General features: G+C 33.5%; 1 protein-coding gene across 15 annotated transcripts in view; it reads left to right on the forward strand.

Moving 5' to 3' along the window:
- Positions 1-22,822, forward strand: part of NOL4 (nucleolar protein 4) — a 371,002-nt gene that overhangs the window by 287,391 nt on the left and 60,789 nt on the right. For all 15 annotated transcript variants that reach the window (XM_032245372.1, XM_032245373.1, XM_032245377.1 and 12 more), the window contains one exon: positions 6,027-6,140. In XM_032245372.1, the coding sequence (XP_032101263.1) occupies positions 6,027-6,140 (114 nt within the window). The remainder of the gene's footprint in view (positions 1-6,026; positions 6,141-22,822) is intronic.

A 22,822-nucleotide genomic window follows, 5' to 3' on the forward strand; every position in this document is an offset into this window, starting at 1 on the left:
GCTTGCATTCACCAGGTAATCTGAAATCTTGGATGATCTAAGGTTTCAAATTCAGAGCTTTCCAATTTAGGGACATGATAGAGTACATGTTAGGTTTGTTGCACAACACCCATAGTGGGGCCTAGAAAAACATCACATATACAAATATATTAGTATTTCTGCTGCAAAACATATGAATATTCACAGAAGTTAGGAAAAAGTAAAACCTTAAGCATTCATTTATCAGTTTTTTTCTGCCAGCCGAGTTTATCCCAAGTTTTTGAAAAATCTTTTAAGTTTATACAATATTAGAGCTTCAGAATTGCTCACAAAAGGTTGTCTTTACTAAACACACTTTTAATAATGCACTTCCATGTGCATTATAAAGTTATAACCTATGTGCTAGGCATTATACTAACTTGTCCAGTAAATTCTTTGATGGCAGAGACCCTATTGAGATTATCTTCAAATCTCTAAACATGGCACAGTTCCTGTTATACTAAAAGTGCTTATTAAATATGCTAATGACTCTGTGTGCATTTCTCATGGACTTCTAAAAATGACTTTATAATATGGAGCTTATTTTCCTCATTTATAATTTTCTGACTGAACCTCAGTTTTGTCATTTATAAGAACAAAAATAATAATACCTAGCGGGATGACTGAGGCTCAGATTAAATTGCGAAAATGGTCACATAGTAAGTAGCTGATTATAGAATAATACTCAGTTCAGTGTGACTTAGTTGCAAGCTACCTCTATTCCACTGATGTATAAGAGTGAAACCACCTGCTTAGTAGAAGGGATCCCATAGAACATGAAACTTTATGTATATAACCTGGACTATCATGCCTTTAGGTATAGATATGCTACTTGGGGGAGATAGTGAGTACATACCATCCAAATTACAGAATTCTTAATAAGTATTTTATAAAGTAACAAGATTAGGAGGAATAATCTCAATTCAGCACACTACGTAAACTCTGACTACTGAATTGTTTAATTATCTTCAAAGTGCTCATTCTACTTACAACCTTGAATGGATGTCACAGTTGCTCCCAAACTGACCTTATCTAATACTTTATTAAGCTTTACTTTAATTGTGGAGCCTGGAGAGCATTACCACGTTTACCCATGAACATAACCTTAAATTCTTAAATTTCTTTCTACTTTTTTGTAATTGTAAAAATTCTGTGGCATCCTAAATGTACAGCTGAAGTTAAGAGGACTCTAAAGTTATTTCATTTATAGCTTTAAGACCACACGAAATGAAATAGTTGGTTGGTATGATGGTAAGTTTTACTGGCATATATAAGAAAAGACACATTTACATCGTGCCAACAGCAATTTCATCTTAAATCCCCAATTAAAATGTGACTCTTTAAACTCCAAAAGCTCCATGTGTTGATGTAGCCATCTGTGTAATGACACAACTGCCACTGATTTGAGCGAAGATAATTATTACAATAAGAGCAGTGCTGGAGAAAGATCAACTCAGATCCCAGTTAGAATGTCAGTTAATTATGAAGAGATAATTAGAGGTGGGTAGGTACCATTATGTTATATACAGGTAAATAAATAGGTAATAAATATTCCCAATACAGGTATAGATCATGTGAATTGTATAATTATATCCATTTTAGACTATTACTTTAAATCTTCTGAGAGAGAGAGATCAAATAGTATATATATATATATATATATTTGCTGAGCTATCTTCAACCAGAGGAGGTGCCGTTTTTCATAAATTATCTATTGAATTCAATGCATTTGGTTTTTGCATCAAAATAGTCTTACCTCTAACTATTACATGAAAGCTCTGTGTTTTATGCCCACTCTTACAAATGTAAGAGGGAATCTTCAACACTCATTCCTGGTGAAATCTATGACTATATCCCCTAACACACTTGCTAATATGTTTTAGAAAGACCATACTGTGGTTACATTAGAATAAGCTCTCAACCATCAAATGTAATGAGGGAAAGGAGAGTTCAGATGAAGATGATTCTCAGAGCACATACTAAGTGCTAGTTTTAAATTTCTCTGTATATAATTACTTTTATAAGGAGAAAAATTGATTAATTTCCTTCTCACTATCTTAATGTTAGTACTTTTGAGTTGTTAAATGGATAGAAGCCAAATTATAGAGAATTTTTTTAAACTTTCATCTTTAATATCTTATAACCAAGTACTGCACACTTGAGCCCTGTGTGTATTGGGGAGCATTGGCATTTATTATTGGCTCATTAATATTAAAAGCAAAAGGATTTTTAGCATGATTATCTCACAGGAGAGAAAGAACTTCTCCACCTGGCTCCTGTATTCTCATTTTAGGCATGAAATTAAGTGTGATTATGTTTCATGTATAGTAATTTATTGACACTTCTGGCTGTATTAACATTAAAATTGTATTAACTCCGACTGTATCAGTTAAGGATTTGTGGCATAATTTAGATAAGTTACATTTTTGTCTTTGTGCTATTAATGAATATTGTAAATTTCATAATTTATAGAACTTATAGGAAAATATATTAAAGGACATCAACCACTTTAAGTGAAGGGTGCTAGGGAGATCCTGATATATTCTTTGCTAAATGCAATGTGTAGTTAGCTGTGATTGAATTCCCTTACAGGAATGTGTAGTATTTAAGAATTATAGATTTATTTAAACTCACTGGGGCCTATTAGTTGTAAAATATGAATGATAGTTTACTAGGGATCATAACTCTCAACTTATCCTCAGACTTAGATTTGAATTCATATATTTCCACCTACATTGCTGCATAATTGTGAGCAAGTTACACAATCTCTCAGAACGTCTATGTATTTTATCTAAAATGAGTAATATAAGTGCTTTTCTCAAAGATTGTTTAGTAGATTAAATTTGATAATAAATCTAAGCTTTTGATATTAATATCTGAATGTCCTAAGCACTCAATAAGAGTTAGGTATTACTAACACTTATCTAAAAATTATTTTAGGATGGTACTGTATTTCCATACTCAACATTATTGAGATGTAGTATATTTCTGTAAAAAATACATTTCAAATATATTTTTAGACTGTAATACAGATTTTGTGATTTATTCTGTCTTTTTCTCCAATGAGCTTGAGTTAATGATGATTATAATACATCCATGTAAATGACTACCTTTGTTCTGCTTATTTTTTAGTTGAAAACTATGGTTTGTTTATAAGGCTTTTTAAAAGAATTTTTTGTTTTATTAATGACAAATTATGTAAAAGTACTAAGTATACAACAGAATTTTGGGAGACATGAAACCTGAAAATTGGGAGACACGAAACCTAAGTTATAAATCTAGTTGAATTTGTCCTTTTGCAATTACTTGATCTACCTAGGTTTCAGTTTCTTGAAAGTTGAGGGAAGAAACTTATATTAGATGACTTCTATGACCATTGAGAGTTGTCATCTTATGATCCTACAATAAACTCAGAACAAATCTATTTTTTAAATTATGCTATTTATCTACGGGCAGTGTTGAATCAAGTATCTTTTCTTCTATTTTTTTTTCCCACTCAATAGGATAATATGCATGATTGCTTTATCTTGAAGTTGATTTTTAAAAATTAAGTTATCACATGAACTTAAAATGTATTTAGTTCTACTTAGCCAGGACATTACTCTAGTTTTTGAAAAGACGAATATAACACATCTAGGGAAGATTCAACTCTCCCCATCATCTTTTCTGAAAAGGAAATTACATAAATTTTTATGCATAACAACTGTTACTGCTTTAGTAGAAGTTAAGTAATAAAAGTTGCTTTTAAAAATTAAAAAGAATTTGAAGGAAATCCTATGAAATAATTTTAATTGAAGGGATATTTTACTTATGTTCTCCCTATTAAACAAATTTTATGCATTTAAGTTACTTGTGTGCCTATTGTTACAATGTAATTATTTAGTAAAATTCATAGCTTTATATATTCCTAATTTTGAATGGTGATAGCTGAAAAAGAAGAGAGGAGAATAAAGGTAATGAACCGAAATACGTCTCTCTGAATCCCTTGTGGCTATCAATAATAAGATTAGGAAAAGGAATGTTGTTGATATTTTATTTAGATTCTCTTGATTCCATCCCTGGAAACAAATGATTTAATAATGTAGTTTATAAACTGTCTCTCCTATTTGAATAAAGCTAACTACAATCAAATAATTTGTTTTATTTTTTGATAATGTAATGTTCTTATTCTCATTTTTCCTATACACCTTTGCCTCAAAAAATAGCTTAATCAAGAAAGATATCAATGAGTATCTAATTCCCATGTAGTTTGGATTACATTTTTGAGTCAGGCAGTGATCATCTTTTAATGAGACTGATTTTATAGTTTAATTTATTTGGCTTTGGACAATGTTTTATTTATACCTATTGAAGGAGAGAATGAAATGAAGAAGCAATATGAGTTTTGAAATTATAGTTACATCTTTATGGCAATTTCTTTTAGGCTTGCCTCATCTGACCCTCTTTTCTGTTCTAAATGCACAGTCCTGGCTTTCTAATTCCTTTTCAAAATGCTTATATTGCATTTTTTCCTGCCACCAACAGACCTCTTCTCTTCTCTTTTGCAAAAATAGCATTACAAATATTCTACTGCTTTATTGTCAAAGTTATGTAGCCATCATTTGAGATGTCCTATGGGGTTAGCAGAGGAGGATGTACCCTATACCTGTTCTACCTTTTGCCTCTAGAGGATACTTGAGAGGGGGAGTAGTGAGGAAATCTGCTAAGGCAGCTGCAGAAATTGCTTCCTAGTTCAACCAAGGTCAGAGCCTGGTCTCTGTCTACACTATACAAATTTAACTGTGAGTGTCTGTTAAAAGGATGTGGTCTGAATCTAGAGTATTATTTGAGATGTAGGCCCTGTATTCAATTTGCTGAGACACATTTTACATGCCAGAGTTGGTAAAATGAGTCATGTAAAAAAACAAAAAGGCATGTGTCAATTTGTTTAGAAAAAAATTCAAAATGTCTCAATTAGTTCAGTTTTCTAATAAATAGCATTCACACATATTTTAGACTGAGGCTTTGAAAACCCAAAGGTGGCATATACTATATATGCTCTATTCCCAAAAGATACATTTATTTCATAATTCCACATTGTTTTACTATCTCATTTGGTTTCATTTTGTTATTATCTATCATTTGCTTATCTTAATTTAAGAAACTGTTCTATATCATTAAGTATTTCATCTTTCATTTGGATGACTTTGCCTGTAATTATGGAAAAAAGAATGAAAATCTTAGTTTTTGTTATGATTATCACAAATGATATTGAGAGCTGCAAACAATTTATAGTTAATTATGAGTTTACTTGGAGAATTAATTACTTTCTATGTGGGCTATACAGAAGATGGATTTCAACACGTGCCTATTAAATTAATATTACTCATATTTTATAAAGAAAACAAAACATGCATATACATATAGGCAAACATATCTCACATCTAAAGAATTAAACCTTTAATATATCAAAAAATTTTTAGGACTGACTTTCTAGTTTTTAGTTATTTATATTTAAAAGCATTTTAATCACATCAATTGGGTCACACTGTAGAGTGTAAATATTCATAATATTTCATATTAAGATCGTTTGACATGGTCTGAGTGTCTGTTAGGTTTTGTTTAACTCTGTTTCAGCCCTGTCACTTGTTTTTGTTTTGTTTTTTTTGTGCATGTCATATGTTATAATAGAATTAAAGACCTTATTTTTTTTTTTTGCAAAATCCAGTCAGCAATTTTGCCACTGCCTGTTCAAACTCCAGCTTCATGGCCCAGGCTAGATACTAGTGAAAATGGATCTATGGGAATGAATGATGGATCTGTTTAGCAATGATAGCTTTAACCTCTAACTAGCTTTCATTTTTCATCTTTACAATTTCCATTTTCTCTTTCTATTGAAATAAGTTCAGTTGAAATAAATGGATACTCCTGCACGTGTTGATGATCCTGAGAGTTCTTCTGAGAATAGCACTAGCCTGTTAATGATACTGTTAATAATTTCTTCATATTTTTCTCTTTTTTTCTTTTAGTCTCGACCTATTCCTTCCCACCTTACTTCAGCAGTTGCAGAGAGTATCTTGGCTTCAGCTTGTGAGAGTGAGAGTAGAAATGCCGCCAAGAGGATGCGTCTGGAGAGACAGCAGGTACTGAGGCATCTAGAAGTCTGGTGTACACCAGCTATAGCAAATGCAGCTCATTTTGATGTATGTGGAAGAGTGAAAGCTCTTGAATGGATTTAAAGTACACAGAGATATAGTTTTTGTGTCTTTATGATATGAATTTAACCTTGAAAATGTGTATTCATGTGCTCAGTGAAGGTCAAATTACAAAATATTTCTGTGGTGAAAATGAACATTTGCAAAACTAACAAGTAATAATTCTGTTTAGTATCCAATTTCAAGACCAATTACTTATTAAGAGGTTCTAACTGATCATTTCCAACACCTTTGTAATTTACCTCATCACTTATGAGGGTGACCTGATCACATTGATTTTGAATGAAAATGAACCAACCTCTCTTTAATTTCCTCCGGTCTATTATCACATGTCAATACCTGATGCCAGAGGTGTTGACAGTACAACCCAACTTTGAAAGGCTAGAAAGTCACAAAATGAGGATATACATAATAAAAATCCATGCCTTAGGCTTACTCTGTCATTATTAATCATTTTATTTTATGCCAATTGCATGCTATGCTATAGCTTCTCTTTTTGAGGGTGTCTGTGTAGTGTAGATGTTTACATTTTTTGTACTTTGCTCACTGGTGTTTCCCTCAGTACTTCCCTTGGGTTATCTGTATATTTCTGTTTCTCCTTCATATCCCAAAAATGTTTTTCTCTTTTTCTGTCTACTTCCTTTCTTAATTATCCATAGTAAAAATCTAAATTATCCCACGATATACTAAGTAGTCTGCATAAAATTTTGACACATTTTCATTTGTAAATTATTTTTACAACAAGTGAATCATATGCTTTATATTGCTAATTGAGAATGAGATGAGTCAAGACTAAATTAAGTTATTCCAGTTTTGTTTCCGCTGTAAGCCAGTGGACTTCAAAGAAAAAAAGCAAAAAATGTTTTTTCATTCCAGGCTTAGAATACTTTAACATGTTTTACAATGACGTCAGCTTTGATTTGATGTGTTTATTATTAAAATGTCATGTGCTAATAATTCTAAATGCTGCAAAAGATGAAGCCTTCAGTTAAATGAGAAAATACAGTATTAGTCTCAGATAAAACTATGTGAAAATGTCAATTTAGAATTTGTCAATCATGCCACCAGTGTTGATTCACATGTGCGTGCCCCTCTGTTGAGAGTTTTATCATTGTCATATTTATAAAATATATTTTATACAATGAGTTATAGCACTATATATAATACCATCTGGCATAGTGATTAGGGGAGCACGTCCTGGAACTGGGTTTGAATCTCATTGCCACCTTTTCTAATTGTGCAAACTTCAGCAAGCTATTCCAGTTCTGTGTGCTTTGGTTTCTCCATATGAAAGACAGCAGTAGTAACAGTATTCAACCTATGGAGTCGTTATAAGAACCTTAAATGACAGAATCATATTATGTACTTAGTATTTTGCCTGGTGCATTAGTAAGCACCAATAAATTCAGTCTAGAAAAGACTTTGATGCCTAGCTGTTTTGTCATTGCATTGGCATCAGTTAACTAGAAAGAAGCATTAATACTACTACCTCAGATACTGGAGTTTCAAAGTCAAAGTCCACTTGAGAGCAGATGCTAGTTCTAGATATTGGAATTGTAGAATTCTGAGACTGAAGGGTTCTCCTGGTTGTTTTGTTATCTAGCCATATATCCTACCTACTCTACATTCTAGAATAACCCTATATAGTTTTAATCATATGTGTAGTTGTTTTAAGAATTAAATGACTTATTCATGTTATATACTATCTATAATGTCACTCTATAATATTCTCCAAAGCTGTTCATCAACGGATATTTGATCTAGTCACTTAACTACTGTTGGCCTATTCTGTAAAATGGGAGATACAGATATCAGATTCATAGAGCTATTGTGAGGAGTTAGTAAGTCAATGCATATAAAAGCACTATGTATTTTATAAGTTTATATATTATTAAAGATACATTTGTCATTTGCTTCAGTATCTCAAATCTCACCCTGGTACTAAAGATCTGCCATTTACTAACACACTTTCCTACTGTCAGAGATTCAACGTTGTTTTTGAAGGTCTTTACTTGAGCTCAACTTTACTTCATAGACTTTCTACCCACTGAAGAAAAATTTCTAGAAATAATTAAAAATGAGACTTCCTACTCTTGCTCCAGGAGTAGAGACTGTAATGAATGAGGACCAATGGTCCTTGGCCCTATTGTCTCCTTTTTATATGCCCTCATATATTTATTGCAAGCCTCTGTTATCTAGGAATGGAGGATGCCCAATATTATCTCCACATAGAAAAATATTATTTTCAAACCCAAAAGGATTCAAAGGGCTTTGGACTTGTGGGGAATAATGAAGAAATCATTTTTCAAATTTAAACTCTAAGATTTACTAAAAACGTATTGGACAGTTTCTAGATACAGTTTCATTTACCATTCTCAACAACCCCATGAGAAAAGGTATTATTATTCTGATTTACATGTAAGGAAACTGAGGCCCAGAGAAGTGAGATGATGTGTGCAAGATCACCAGCGCACAAGAAAGCCAGAATATGAGTTTATATTAGATAAAAGTGATGCCTGAGATCTTTTCACAATCTGTAATGCATTTTCATGTATTATCTTCATGGAGGAAAAACCCATAGACTAGAACAAACATTTAGAACTTGTATTATTTGTGCCTCTGTTTACAAGGTTTTGGCAGTGTAGTTTTCTTCTGGAAAATGATTTACTTTATTTACAAAGATATTGTACTTTACCATAACTAGCAATCTAGATTTCTGGATATCATCCTAAAAAAGGTTACTAATGTCCCCACGTGCTTCACTTCATCTGGAGAACTGTTTATACACTGTAAACACTAGTTTAGTGTTTGTAATTAGTATCTCAAAAGTATGTAAACTATTTTTTCTTGCTATAAATTCTATAGAATTCTTCAGCTATGCCATACAGAGACTTCTACCAAGTGATTCTACCTCCTACCAAAGCATGGAGTTGGTAGGGATCCCTCTATCAATTGAATCAAAACCCCCTTTCCCCAGCTAGAGAGAGCCAGAGTTATTTTGCATGTTGGCAAGGAGATCACCCTTCCTGTGTGCATTCTTAACCTGCCTCAAAATTCTTAAAATTTTCCAGTGACTCAGAGATTCATCATTGTGCCCCCAATTTTCTGTAGGTGCACAAAAGTGCAAAACGGGAACACTCAAAATTGGCTTTCCGTTAAGCCTCTCATCTGACCACTTGCTGCCAGTGGTTAGCCACATGTGGAGATGTAATTATGTGTGTCTTCCAGAGCTTATGAAGCTCGATGAATTAATTGGATTTCATAAAGCTCTTTGAGTTATAAACATGAAAGGTGGTATGGATGTGTTAAATACTTTATTCCATATGTCCACTTTGTACCAAAATCCAGAGGAAGTTTGTTATTATGCAGCCTCAGCCCTGAAGCAAGCCAGTGGCAAGGACAGGAGCCTGCTGCTTCATCAGAAATCAGATTCTGCAGAAGTCCATTCCCAATGTAGTTTGGTATATATGTAGCATTTTTCTTTATTTAACATAAAATCTGTATTTTTTATATTATCTGGGAAATTCTTCTTTACTTTGATAATGCAGAGGGGCAGCCAGACTTCACATTTAGAGTTCTATGACATAGCTCAAATTTTGTGGGTTCTTTTCTCTGTGTCTTTATTTAGTAATTATTTCTTTTTCCTTAAAAACCAAAAGGTCTTATTGGTTACATTTCATTTGAAGACAAAGAGGCAAAAAGTAAGAGGGATTAGAACCAGCTATTTGTTGGTGATTTATCTCCTACCAGTGTATGATTTTTGCTGGTTTTGAGGGATGACATACATTTTAACAGGCTTGATGACTGATTAACGTAAAAAGTTTCTGGATAATGTGAGGGCTTCTTTGTTATGTTTTCTGCCCTTAGTACTTTTAGTTAAATTAGTTTGTAGTTCTATAGAAGAGATCACTTAAAACCACCCGTTAAGGGCTTCCCCAGCAGGAGCCCAGCAGTTACTGCCTTAGAAGGACAAAGCAGGAATGCTGAGTGACAGTTTTTACAGCAGCTAGGACACAGGGGAAATCAATGGTTGACTATGATGTGACACCTTTGACTCTATTGAAAAGAACACAGTGAAGGAAAAGGGGAAATGGCATGTTACTTACCTGTGATATAATACAAGATCAGGAAGAAGAAAAATAAAGTACTGAAAACTTACACATCACTAAGTTACCAAAAAAAAAAAAAAAAAAAAAAAAAATCACTGCTAATATAAACCAGCATGAACTCAATGGCCCAGGACCTAAAAATACTTGGTAACTTTACAATTCTTGCTACTGTTTTTTCCCTTAGTAGTGGTGAATTCTTTGTCATCTTTATCTCTTCATGATTTTTCCTTTTTCTCTTTGGGTACTAATGAATTGGAATATTATTAAAAGAAAAGTAATGGCAGGTGCAAAGGTTGAAAATGTAGCCACATAAGCATGGGGACAATTTTATTACAGACATTTTTTTTGAAAACTATCTAACACACCATGATTAAGACATAGTTTTTGAGAGGCAGCTTTTCTTTCACATTTCATTCTATAGTTTTATGTCCTTTGGATAACATTTATAAACTTTAATACCTAAGTAAAGACAACACCTTTTAATAGGACTTTATTCTTAAATTTAGACATTGTGATATTAACAAGATTTGGCTTGAAACTTATTTCTATGGCCTGCCAGTCCACATCCTCAGCTTTTTGCTTTACTCCTGGCATTTTTCTTTCTTGAACATACGTTAGGGGGGGAAACCTTGTATTGTTGAGTTTCTTAATGTGCTTCAACATGACACTTTCATTCATAGAAGAATATAAACTATATAGAAAAAATGAAGTACAGGCATTCCTCATTTTATTGAATTTCACTTTGTTTTGCTTCACAGATATTGCAATTTTTTCAAATTGAAGGTTTGTGTCAATTCCATGAGCAAGTCTATCAGCACCATTTTTCTACCAGCATGTGGTCACTTTGTGTCTCTATGTCACATTTTGATAACTCTCACAATATTTCAAATTTTTTAATCATTATTATATCTGCCATAGTGATCTATGATCAGTAATCTTTAATGTTGCTATAGTAGTTGTTTTGGGGTACCACGAACCACATCCAATGAAGACAAAGAACTTAACAAATGTGTGTATTTTGACCACCCCACTGACCAGCCATCCTCCTGTCTCCCCCTCTCTTCAGGCTTTCTGATTCCCTGAAACACAATAATATTGAAATTAGGCCAATTAATAATCCTATAATGGCTTCTAAGTATTCAAGTGAAAGAGTCTCATGTATCTGACTTTAAATCAAAAGCTAGAAATGATTCAATGTAGTGAGGAAGGTACTTTGAAAAGCCAAGATGAGCCTAAAGTTCCACCTCTTGCAACAAACAGTTAGCCAAGCTGTGAGTGCAAAGGACAAGTTATTGAAGAATATTAAAATGTTATTCAGCTGGGTATGGTGGCTCACACATGTAATCCCAGCAGTTTGGGAGGCCAAGGTGGGAGGATTGCTTGAGAAGTTCCAGAACAGCTTGGCCAACATAGTGAGATCCCCATCTCTCCAAAAAAAAAAAATGTTTTTAAGATTAGCAAAGCATGGTTCAGTGCATCTGCAGTTCCAGCTACTTGAGAAGCTGAGGTGAGAGGATTGCTTTAGCCCAGGAGGCTGAGGCTTCAGTGAGCCATGATTGTGCCACTACCTCTAGCCTGGGCAACAGAGTGAGACCCTGTACCCCCAAAAAAGAAGTGCTACTCCAGTGAACACAAGAATGATAAGAAAGCAAAACAGCCTTATTGCTGAAAAGAAAGGAGAAAGTTTTTGTAGTCTTATAGAAGATCAAACTAGCCACATTCCAAAACCTAATCCAGAGCAAGACTCTAACTCTCTTCAATTCTTTGAAGGGTGAGAGAGGTGAAGAAGCTGCAGGAGAAAAGTCAGAAGCTATTATAGCAGAGATTGGTTCATGAGATTTAAAAAAGTGGCCATTGCCAGAACCTAAAAATGGAAGGGGAAGCAGCAAGTCCTAAAGCAGAAAAGGCAGCAAGTTGTCCAGAAGATCTAGCTAAGATAATTGAAGAAAATGACTACACTAAAAAAATAAAGATTTATAATGTAGTTGAAATTGCTTTCTCTTGGAAAAGGATGCCACCTAATATTTTATAGCTAGAGAGAATAACTTAATGCCTGGCTTTACACTTCAAAGGACAGGCTGCTCTTTTGTTAGGGGCTACTGCAACTGATGACTTAAACTAAAGTCTGTTTTCATTTATCATTCTGAAAATCCTAGGACCCTTAAGAATTTCACTAAATCTATTCTGCCTGTGTTCTGTAAATGAAACAACAAAGTCTGGACGATGGCACATCTGTTTACAGCATGGTTTACTGAATATTTTAAGCTCACTGTTGAGGCCTACTTCTCAGAAAAAAAAAATTCTTTTCAAAATATTGCTGCTCATTAACAATGCACTTAGTCACCCAAGAGCTCTGATGGAAATGTGCAAGGAGATTAATGTTGTTTTTATGCCTGCTAACCAATATCCATTTCACAACCCATGGATCAAAGAGTAATCATGACTTTCAGGTCTTATATTTCAGAAACGTTTCCCAAGGCTATAGTTGCCATCACTAGTGATTCCTCTGATGGATTAGGAAAAGGTAAATTGAAAACCTTTTGAAAATAAATCACTATTCTAGATGCCATTAAGAATATTCATGATTCATGGGAGGAGGTCAAAATAGCAAAATGAACAGGAGTTTGGAAGAAGTTGATTCCAACCCTCATGGGTGACTTTGAGGGGTTCAAGATTTTACTAGAGGAAGTAACTTTAGATGTGGTGGATAGCAAGAGAAGTAGACTTAGAAGTAGAGCCTGAGGATGTGACTGAATTACTGCAATCTCATGATACATCTTCGGTGGATGAAAAGTTGCTTTTTACAGACGAGCATAAAAGTGGTTTCTTGAGCTAGAATCTACTTCTGGTCAAAATGCTGTGAATTTTGTTGAGTAAAAACAAAGCTTTAAAAATATCATGTAAACTAAGATGATTAAACAGCAGCAAGGATTGACTCCCATTTTGAAAGAAGCTCTACTATGGGCAAAATAATATCAAACAGTGGTGTATACTTTAGAGAAATATTTCATGATAAAGAGCATCTATCAGTGTGGCAAGCCCTCATTCTTGTCTTTATTTAAGAAATTTTCCCAGTCACACTAGCTTTCAACAACCACCACCTTAACCATTCAACAGTCATCAGTATCATGTCAAGACCCTCCACCAGCAAAAAGACTATGATTCATGAAGACTCAGATGACTGTTAACATTTTTAAGCAATAAAGTTTTTATGTTATTGTTGTTTAAGTTAAGCACATTGGTTTTGTTTTAGACAAATAATATTGCAGACTTAATAGACTACAATATAGGTTAAACAAATTTTATATGTAATGGAAAAACCAAAATTTCGTATTACTTGCTTGAATGAAATATTTGTTTTATTGTAGTAGCCTAGAACTGAACTTGCAGTGTCTTTGAGGTATGCCTGGGCCATCAGGGGTAGTTCTTAGACTATGTTCTGTCTTCCATGTAACATGTGTACTTTAAAACTATTTAAGATAGAATGTATTTTAGAAGTCATTTCATTCTAATGGGTCTCAACATCCGCTTTAATGTCAATAACAGCACAGCAGAAACATTTATGGATGTGGCACTATGTAAAGTGTTTTGCAAGCCTTTCTTTTATAATTGTCATAATTTTTGTAAGAGTAGAGAAATTGGAGCTTAGAAAAGTTGAATAAATTTCCCCAGGTCACAGAACTGCTCAGGATGGTGCCTCATTTTGATCTAATCCTCATGATTTTAAAATAATACTATAAAAATATTTTCACTTTGAAAAATCTTCTTAATCATGTAAGCTTTTTTTTTTTGATAATTGGGAAACAAAGAAATACATAAATAAGAAATTTTGCCAGTAATTCTACCACCTCATTCTAATATTTTTTCTAAGAAAAACTTTATTTTGTAAAAAGCAAAATAGCATGACATTGTTAGTCTTTCATTTCAATTAATGTTATGACTATTTACTGTATTACTATTTTCTCTCATAATTACAATTTTCTCTTGTAAAGTTTCTAATAAACAAGCAGTGTGTTCTTAATTTCTATTTTATTCCTATAAAAGAAGGATTTTAGTTTATTTTATATATATATATATATATATATATATATATATATATATATATGCCTATTAAAAGCTTGTCTTAATTTTAAGGAATCTTTGACTCAAAACCAGTAGTTCCTAATCCTAAAAATCATGGCATTATTTTTTACAAGAATTACCTCGAAATGCCCCACCTTAAGATCTGCAGTGCAATTTATAATTAATACAAGTTATATATGCAATTTAAAAACATATGTATGTATATACATACACAATATCCTAGAATTACTGTAAATAATACATTATATCAAAGTAATATATAATAAAATACTATGTATTTCAATGTGGAAATGTGGGGATACTATGACACTAGAAGGGATACTAAAATCATCAGGTACTATTTGCACCTATATAGCACATCAACAACAGCTAAAATGTCCTCTGACATGTGTATGTTGTGACAACTCACAGTAATCAGTGATGACAACGCACAGTAATCAGTGAAATGAACTTTCCAAATGGTTAGAAACTGGTGGTAAAGTTCTAAACAAAACATAGAACAGTATTTTCTTGATTTGTATAGTAGTGTTATTCCTTAAATAAATCAATATATATTTAAAAGCAGTTTTAAAATATGTATTTAAAAACTTGTATTTATTCCAAACTAAAGTTATATTTTAGGCTCAAATAATTCTAAAAATATATCTAGCAAAACTTTCATTTTTATTTTTACTTTTTATTTTATTAAGAGACAGATTCTTGCTCTGTCACCCAGGCTGGAGTACAATGGCATGATCCTAGCTCACTGTATCCTCATACTCTTGGGCACAAGCAGTTCTCCCAAATCTGATGCCCAAGTAACTTACACATCATTACACCTGGCCAATTAAAAAAAAAATTTAGAGACAGGGACTTGCTGTGTTGCCCAGGCTGGCCTCAAGCTCCTGGTCTCAAGTGATTCTCCAACTTTGGCCTCTCAAAATACTAGAATGACAGGTGTGAGCCACTGCGCTCAGCCAGGACTTTAAAAAATTCCCAAGGAAACATATATAATTCTTGGTCACATGAGACTGCCAAGACATGTCAGGGCTTCTGGTAAACCTGTCCCCATCCCGCCCTCCCTACTTAATGCCAGTAGCACCTGCTATAGAGTTCCCCAATGTTCCCAAGAGGGTAGTAGCACTGACTTAGAGAAGCACTCGTTATGTCAAATAATTTTTCCTCCATCCTTCCTTTCTTTCTTTCCTTTCTTTCTTTTTTTTGAATTTGCCAGAGCATAGAAGTAAAAAATGATGTGGGATAAGATACAAATTGCTTAATATGGTGCTTTGGTTTAAGGGAAATATTAGCAAGGATAAGGCAATTAAGTATCAATGGCAATATCACCATGCCCCACTAAAAAACTGAGTTACATATGATTTCTAATTCCTGTTTAATTCTTGAAGGACAGTTCCATTTTATATTTTTCATTCAATTATTTTACATGTCTCCTGATATACATTTATAATCTGTTTTAATTTCAAAAGCAATCATAAATTAAATTTCTGTTTCATATTCACAACAAGGATATCATAAAATCCGATATTTTGCTGAAAATAGAATGCACAAAAATATTGGGGCTGAGAGTCTTAAAAAATGTTTGCTTTTATCAGTTTTAATCACCTATAAATATGCCTTTTGTTTACTCAACATTGGAGAATGTGTGCTTAGTTGCTCTTTGGTTTCAGTGATGGATTTACACTTAACCATCTATCTATTCACATGGTCTTTGAAGTCCCCAGTACTGTTTAGTAAGGTGTAATCTTCCAAAAGAACATGACTTTTTCCCTATACGGAAAACAGCTAACAAAAGTGAATATCAAAATATGACCTTAAATTCATGATCACAAAGTGATGAACAAATTAGAAAATCAATACAGTGCAGCCGGGCACGGTGGCTCACACCTGTAATCCCAGCACTTTGGGAGGCCGAGGTGGCAGATCACAAGGTCTAGAGATCGAGACCAACCTGGCTAACATGGTGAAACCCCATTTCTACTAAAAATACAAAAAATTAGCCAGACGTGGTGGCATGCCTGTAGTTCCAGCTACTCGGGAGGCTGAGGCAGAATGGCTTGAACTCAGGAAGTGGAGGTTGCTGTGAGCCAAGATCATCCAGCCTGGGTGACAGAGTGAGACTCCATCTTAAAAAAAAAAAAAAAAGAAAGAAAGAAACAAAGAAAGAAAATCAATACAGAGAAATTTGAGCACACAAATTATTGCTACTGAAAACTTACCATCTTACCTTTAGACAAGAACAGACTCTGGGAATGGTTATATAACTAAGATATGGAAATAATGTATGTTCCATTGTATTTTTGTAAACATAGAAATTTTATAAACATAAAAACAAAGGAAAGGCAACTATATACATTAAATTAAAATGTTTTACAGATAGATATCACTCGCAAATATCTATAATGGACTTTTACCATTCTAATTTAGAAACGTGAGCTCTAATTTAAAATCGTGCACATTATATCATATTTGAGAAACATGGTTAAAATAATTTTGCTGGAATTTTGTACTTGCTCTACAGGAAAGAGTATTTGACCTGAATTCTGTTGGTATATCTAAGCAAAATAATTGCCTTACTCATTTGTATTCTTTCAGCATTAGCTTACCAATGTGGCTGGATTTTAAATATGAATTAATTCTCATTTGAGTTCTTAAAAGATAAGTTTTTAATGACAGAAGTTATAAACTTTTAAATTTTCCATGGTTTTTGAACTGCTCTAGGTATTTTCTTAAGTATTTAATATATCTATATCCACAAGGAATGTGATTTATAGGATAAAAATACTTCTAAATAGGCCCTAAAATAGTTTGTTTATTTGGCAAATGTGAAACAGTCATCATATGGCAGATATTTTACTTGGTAAAGAAGCTACAAAACAAATGAGGAAGAATAAAATTTACTAATTTTATTCTTTTGAGAATTTTTACTAAGTGATAGATTTACTTGTATTTACCTAGTGCTTTGTAGTATTATATTCTTAATTCTGACAACATCACCACTAAGCAGGTGTTTGTATACTGGATATGAATAAGACATAATGGCTTTTCCCTATCAACTCACATTCTATTAAAGATAAATTAAATTAGCATGGTAAATGAAATTATAAGTCTGTAATCAGATTGCTGTGAGAGCAATGTAGGAGCATTGCTAACTCTGCCTGAGGAATCCAGGTGGGCTTCCTAGAGGAGGCACTGTTAAAGCAGACCTTTTGATAAATGAAGATATTGACAGAAAAGCTAGAGGATGGTATTCCAGACACATGGAGCATTTCCAAATGAGAGAGGTCCTTAGGTATCAAAAGCAGCAGTTTCCTGTGGGGGAAACTTGAGATTCTTGTGAAGAAATGAAGGAAGAGAAGATTGGGCATAAAGGTTTAAACTGGATGGTTCAGGGGTCTTCTATGCCCTGTGAAGTTATGTTGACTATAAGTACATACTAGAGAGGAGTGGTAAAGGAGAAGACTATGCCCAATTTAGGGGAAGTTTCAGAAGCAAACAGTTAATGGGGTGTAGATGAGACAATGGGAAAGGTGTAGGAGTCCCTTTCCAATCCACCTCTCATTTCAGTTTTCTATTTAAATGCAATGGTAGTTAAATCTGAGCATATGCCAAAAGGCAATTATAAATATTAACTGCTACAGAATAATCTTATGGTTAAGGGTATTTCTAAGCTAAACATGAGTGATTTGTGCATGTCTATTCTTCCACACCACATTAGCTCAGCTAATTAAGAATTTGAGTTTAATGTACTGCTTTAATCTTAGCTTATATAAGTGCATACCAAGATTTCTATTCTTCCCATCATAAAGACTGCTTTTTATGGTGTCTCTGTAAACAGACATTGTTTACATCAACCAATGCATTTTTTTAAAAAATTGAGAATAAGAGTACTTCTGTTTAAAATTGTTCCTTAGTACACATATTTATGTAATGATCTGAGTAGTGAAGGACAAATGTCATTGTATTGGTCCCTCAATAGTACTGTGAGACATATAGATGGCTTTCTTCTGTCATGGATGGAGAATCTGAAGCTGAGAAATTTTATTTCTTCTGAGTGACCTCTGGTTTCTTCAAGAAGTTGGAAATGAGTCACAATTTCTGATGTTTTTCTTTCCATTACTCATTCTACTTTACTATTTGGTTTTCTGGCTTCAATGAGCATTCTCCCACATTTATATGGAAAGTGGGCTTTTTTAAAGTATTTGAGATACATCTTTGGTTTCAGATGTTGTTAATTTCAAGGAAACAATCAGCAGGATACAAGTAGGTGTTTTGAATTGACAGAGAAATTTAACCTAATATGTTGATACACTTTTGGTGCCAAAGACAGGGAAACATATGGTTTGCTGGGCTCTCCATGAAGATAGCTTTGTTAATGTTATTTTAAAACCAATTAATTTTAGGCTTAGTAGATAAATGAAGACCTGACATATTTGGTTTATGCCACATGCATTCATTTTTATAATTTATTTCTTATAATTTGTTCATTCCCCTGCCCTGTCCTTTCTCCTCAATCTATTCACTTTAAAACCCATTAGTTACTGTGAAACAACAATATATGTGTATTAGAGAAACTCAGCTAGAGTCACAAATTCATTATGGAGTTAGATAATATAGTAGCTTGGGAAATCAGGCTATGCTTCCTAAAGGAAGTGATGCGTCATATGTGTGGCATGACTCTTGTGGTCCATATGGTTAGTCTTGTGGCCTCAAGGAAAACACACTTGTTACCTCAGTTACTTTGCGCTTTAGGGAATTAGTGTTTCTGCATCACTGGTATTACCAAAAAGCTGGAGATTAACCCTGATTAATAATTATTTTACTTTTTTTAATTTGTATTTTTAGTTAAAATATTTTCAAAGTATAATCAATGTATCTTCATTTCATGACAAAAAGATCAACTTTCCTTAAATGGATAAATTCTTATACATTTCTCAAACTTTTACCCTCAGGAAGAAACTCAATCTTTGCTGTGGTATGAGTGTCCTTTTCATTTGTTGATAATATATTTTTAAATTTTGGGGAGTGGTCAACAGTCCATTGACTCTTAGATGACTGCAGGACAGGCTGTACTTGTTCTTATTTAAACCCTGTAATGAGGTACAAGAAGAAAGGAGGACATCCTCTCACTGTTTTAGGAGCTTATGCAAAGCTAATTGCTAAGAGTCCTGACCTTAACCTTCATCAGGAGAAAAATGTGGACCAAAACCCAAGTCACATTTATTTCTAAGTTTCTTTTAATGTTTTGCCTTTAATACACCGTCAAAATAGCATTTTAGATGATACAGTTAAATTCAAAGTCTTACAATAAGATCAAACCACTTCTCTAGTTTCAATCCACGCTCTGATTGTAGATTTTCTTGGTTTTGTTTCTTAAGAAAACAGAGTAGTACATTCTGGCATTCAGGAAACTCCCAGAACATGGCAGGATCAATCACTTTTTGAATCATGTTTGTGGTTAGCCTCCTGTTTCCAACTCCTCTATGAAAATGTAAGTGACATTTAATAAAACTCATGGTTCTAACTTCTAGAAAAAGGCCAGAGAAAGTACATAAAATAGATTATAGCTGTAACTATAAACTTAAGTAATGAAATGCTGTAGCTCAATGTGAATGAAAAGTTTCTAGAGGAAGAAAATCTTGGCCAGGCGTGGTGGTTCACACATGTAATCCAAGCACTTTGGGAGGCCGAGGTGGGTGGATCACAAGGTCAAGAGATTGAGACCATCCTGGCCAACATGATGAAACTCTGTCTCTACTAAAAATACAAAAAATTAGCCATGTGTGGTGGCGTGCACCTGTAGTCCCAGCTACTCGGGTGGCTGAGGTAGAAGAATCCCTTGAACCCTGGAGACGAAGGCTGCAGGGAACTGAGATCGATTTCCATCTAAAAACCCAGCAACTAAAGTAAGGATTTTTACTTTATCAGTGTCTTTCTTGTTGATTATTTCTTTATCTTTGCTACATATGTAGCATGGGAGAGATTGTTTTCAGATGAAATCTAAGAAGGCAGAGGAAAATAGTTCCCTTTGATTTAGGCCTTTAAATAACAAATATGGTAGAGAATCGAAAGTAGTGAGATGCCTTAAATACATATGTAGGCATGTACACAAAGTTGCTATGCTCGAGAATTGCTAATATACAGCTTTTCAACAGATGAGCCTTTATTTTCAAATTATTCAAGTTATAAAATTGTTTATTACAGGACATATTAGACTCATTTAAAAAGTTATAGCTACAGGGAACTTTACAGGCCACTAAGTTCAACAAATTTATTTTATAAACAAACAGGCCTGGAGAAGTTAATTCTCTCAACATAGATTTTCCTTCCTTTCTTCTTTCCTTCCTTCCTTTTTTCCAAGCATTTTTCATATATTACTAGAAATAGAATTTCCCCTTTAAAAGAAGGAAAAAGACCAACACAGTGCAAAATATTTAGCTTCCTTTGGATTTCAGGGTAATGTTCTGAATAATGAAAATCAGAATGCTTCGTAAATTTCAACTCAGTGTCATCATACATTCATAGCATGCAAGAATTTGAATACAACTTGAGTTGCAGAACTCAGAAAGTCACATTAGTTTAATTCAATTGCATTTTATATCATTAATTATTGCCTATCAAGCAAATTGGAGAAGTCCAATGAATCTGTCAAGATTTTTCGAGTCTCTGTATGTGTGAGGAAAATGTTCTTTCTAGGGAACTGTCCGATTAGCAATGGGTTTCTTTAAGCCTTTATACAGAATCCTACATTTGAGCTAGTTTTTTAAAATACAAGATTCTTTCCATAGGTCTTTATATTAAATTAATTTTGTGAACTTCCATTTATTTGATAGTTTGCATTCTAGTTACAAAATTTGTTGAAACTATTTCAAAGAACCAGACTCACACTTAAATTCCAAGTTCTTCACTATTCAGTTATCAAAGTATTATTTTCACTATATTTGTAAAAATAAATCAGGACATGTATGGGGAGTACAACAATATAATCATACTATTTGTGTATTGTTGTATATTTTAAATTTGCATTAACATACAGTTTCTCATTTAATTTTTTCAAAATCTCAGGTATACATTATCACTATTATTATTTATGACTGAAATTTACATAAGTAAGAAATCTTTTTCCTCCGTGTTTCTCCTATTGTCTTTCTGTATAAATGTTACTTGGGGGGATTGAGACATGTTGAGTATGTAGCAGCTGTCCTAGCTCTTTCCACCAGTGTGTCTTTATTCAGGCAGTTTCTCAGTTCCAATTTCACTCTTATGTTTATTTGTAGACCCATCTCAAAGTGCACCTGCTTCAAGAAGAACTCCCTAGATCAAATATTAGTCCACAAAATTAAGTCCCTTTTTTAGTTCTCTATGTAGCAACAACTATCAGCACTACATATTTTAGTAATTAATTATATTTCCCCACTAACATTGTAATGGCCTCCAGATGTCTTTTGCACTCAACAATTGTTCGAATAGACAATTTTATATCACTGTAGGAATAAAACAGCATTGCCTTTTTATCACACTGTGCCCTAAATATGTATATTTACATACTGGAGGAACTTAATAAGTATCCATATGTAACTTCTCTTGTAGCATCACAAAATGTTTACTTTTAGGGAGAGGGAGAGCCTTTCAGTGAGAAGCCCACCACACAATAGGAATGCTGGTGCCTGAGAATGGTGGCCCCATAGAAAGGTACTCACTAGGATTAATGTTGTAATTTAAAATATTGTCCAACAGCATAGTAAACACCGTTTTAGCACCAAATAGGGAAAATCACAAGTACAAGATGATTAGAACCAAGGGTGTAGGCAGTGGAGTAGATACAGAATGTCTCAGCATTTAGTTCGTTGGCTACTGTTGCCTTTCACTATTCTGAGAAAAAGAAGACAGCTATTAGTTTTGACAAAGCAATTATACCAAGACACAGATGCAGGGAGCTGACCTGACACTTGCCCTTGGATAGTTGTCATAGCAGCAGGCTGAATAGAGCAGCTATTCAGGCACTGGAGGAAGTTCTGCCCTAAATGCAACACATTTGAACATTAATATACAAGTGTGTATATGATTTCTTAGTAGTGGTGGCCATCTTTCTCCTTTATTGGTTTCTCATCTAATTTTTAAGTACTCATTTCTTAGGAAATCTCTGCTTAAAGATAACAATTATTATGTGCACCTGAAGGACTAGCTGCACCATCCACCGGAAGTAGATACTGTGTACCTAGGGTATTGTTCCATAGGGAGAAGATAGTTTTGTCAGACAGTATTGCTAACAAAAGAAAGGTTTAGATACTGTTAACTGGCTGTAGCTTTTTAAAAAGCTACATATACTGTGTCCATACCCAGTAAATAATTTTTGTTCTTATTTACTTTTTGCTTATAAATATATGCATATACCTCTATATATCTTATACACAAAAGATA

Source organism: Sapajus apella, unplaced genomic scaffold, assembly GCF_009761245.1.
Source record: "Sapajus apella isolate SASKATOON/1434 unplaced genomic scaffold, GSC_monkey_1.0 scaffold57, whole genome shotgun sequence".
In the NCBI taxonomy this organism is placed as follows: Eukaryota; Metazoa; Chordata; class Mammalia; order Primates; family Cebidae; genus Sapajus; species Sapajus apella.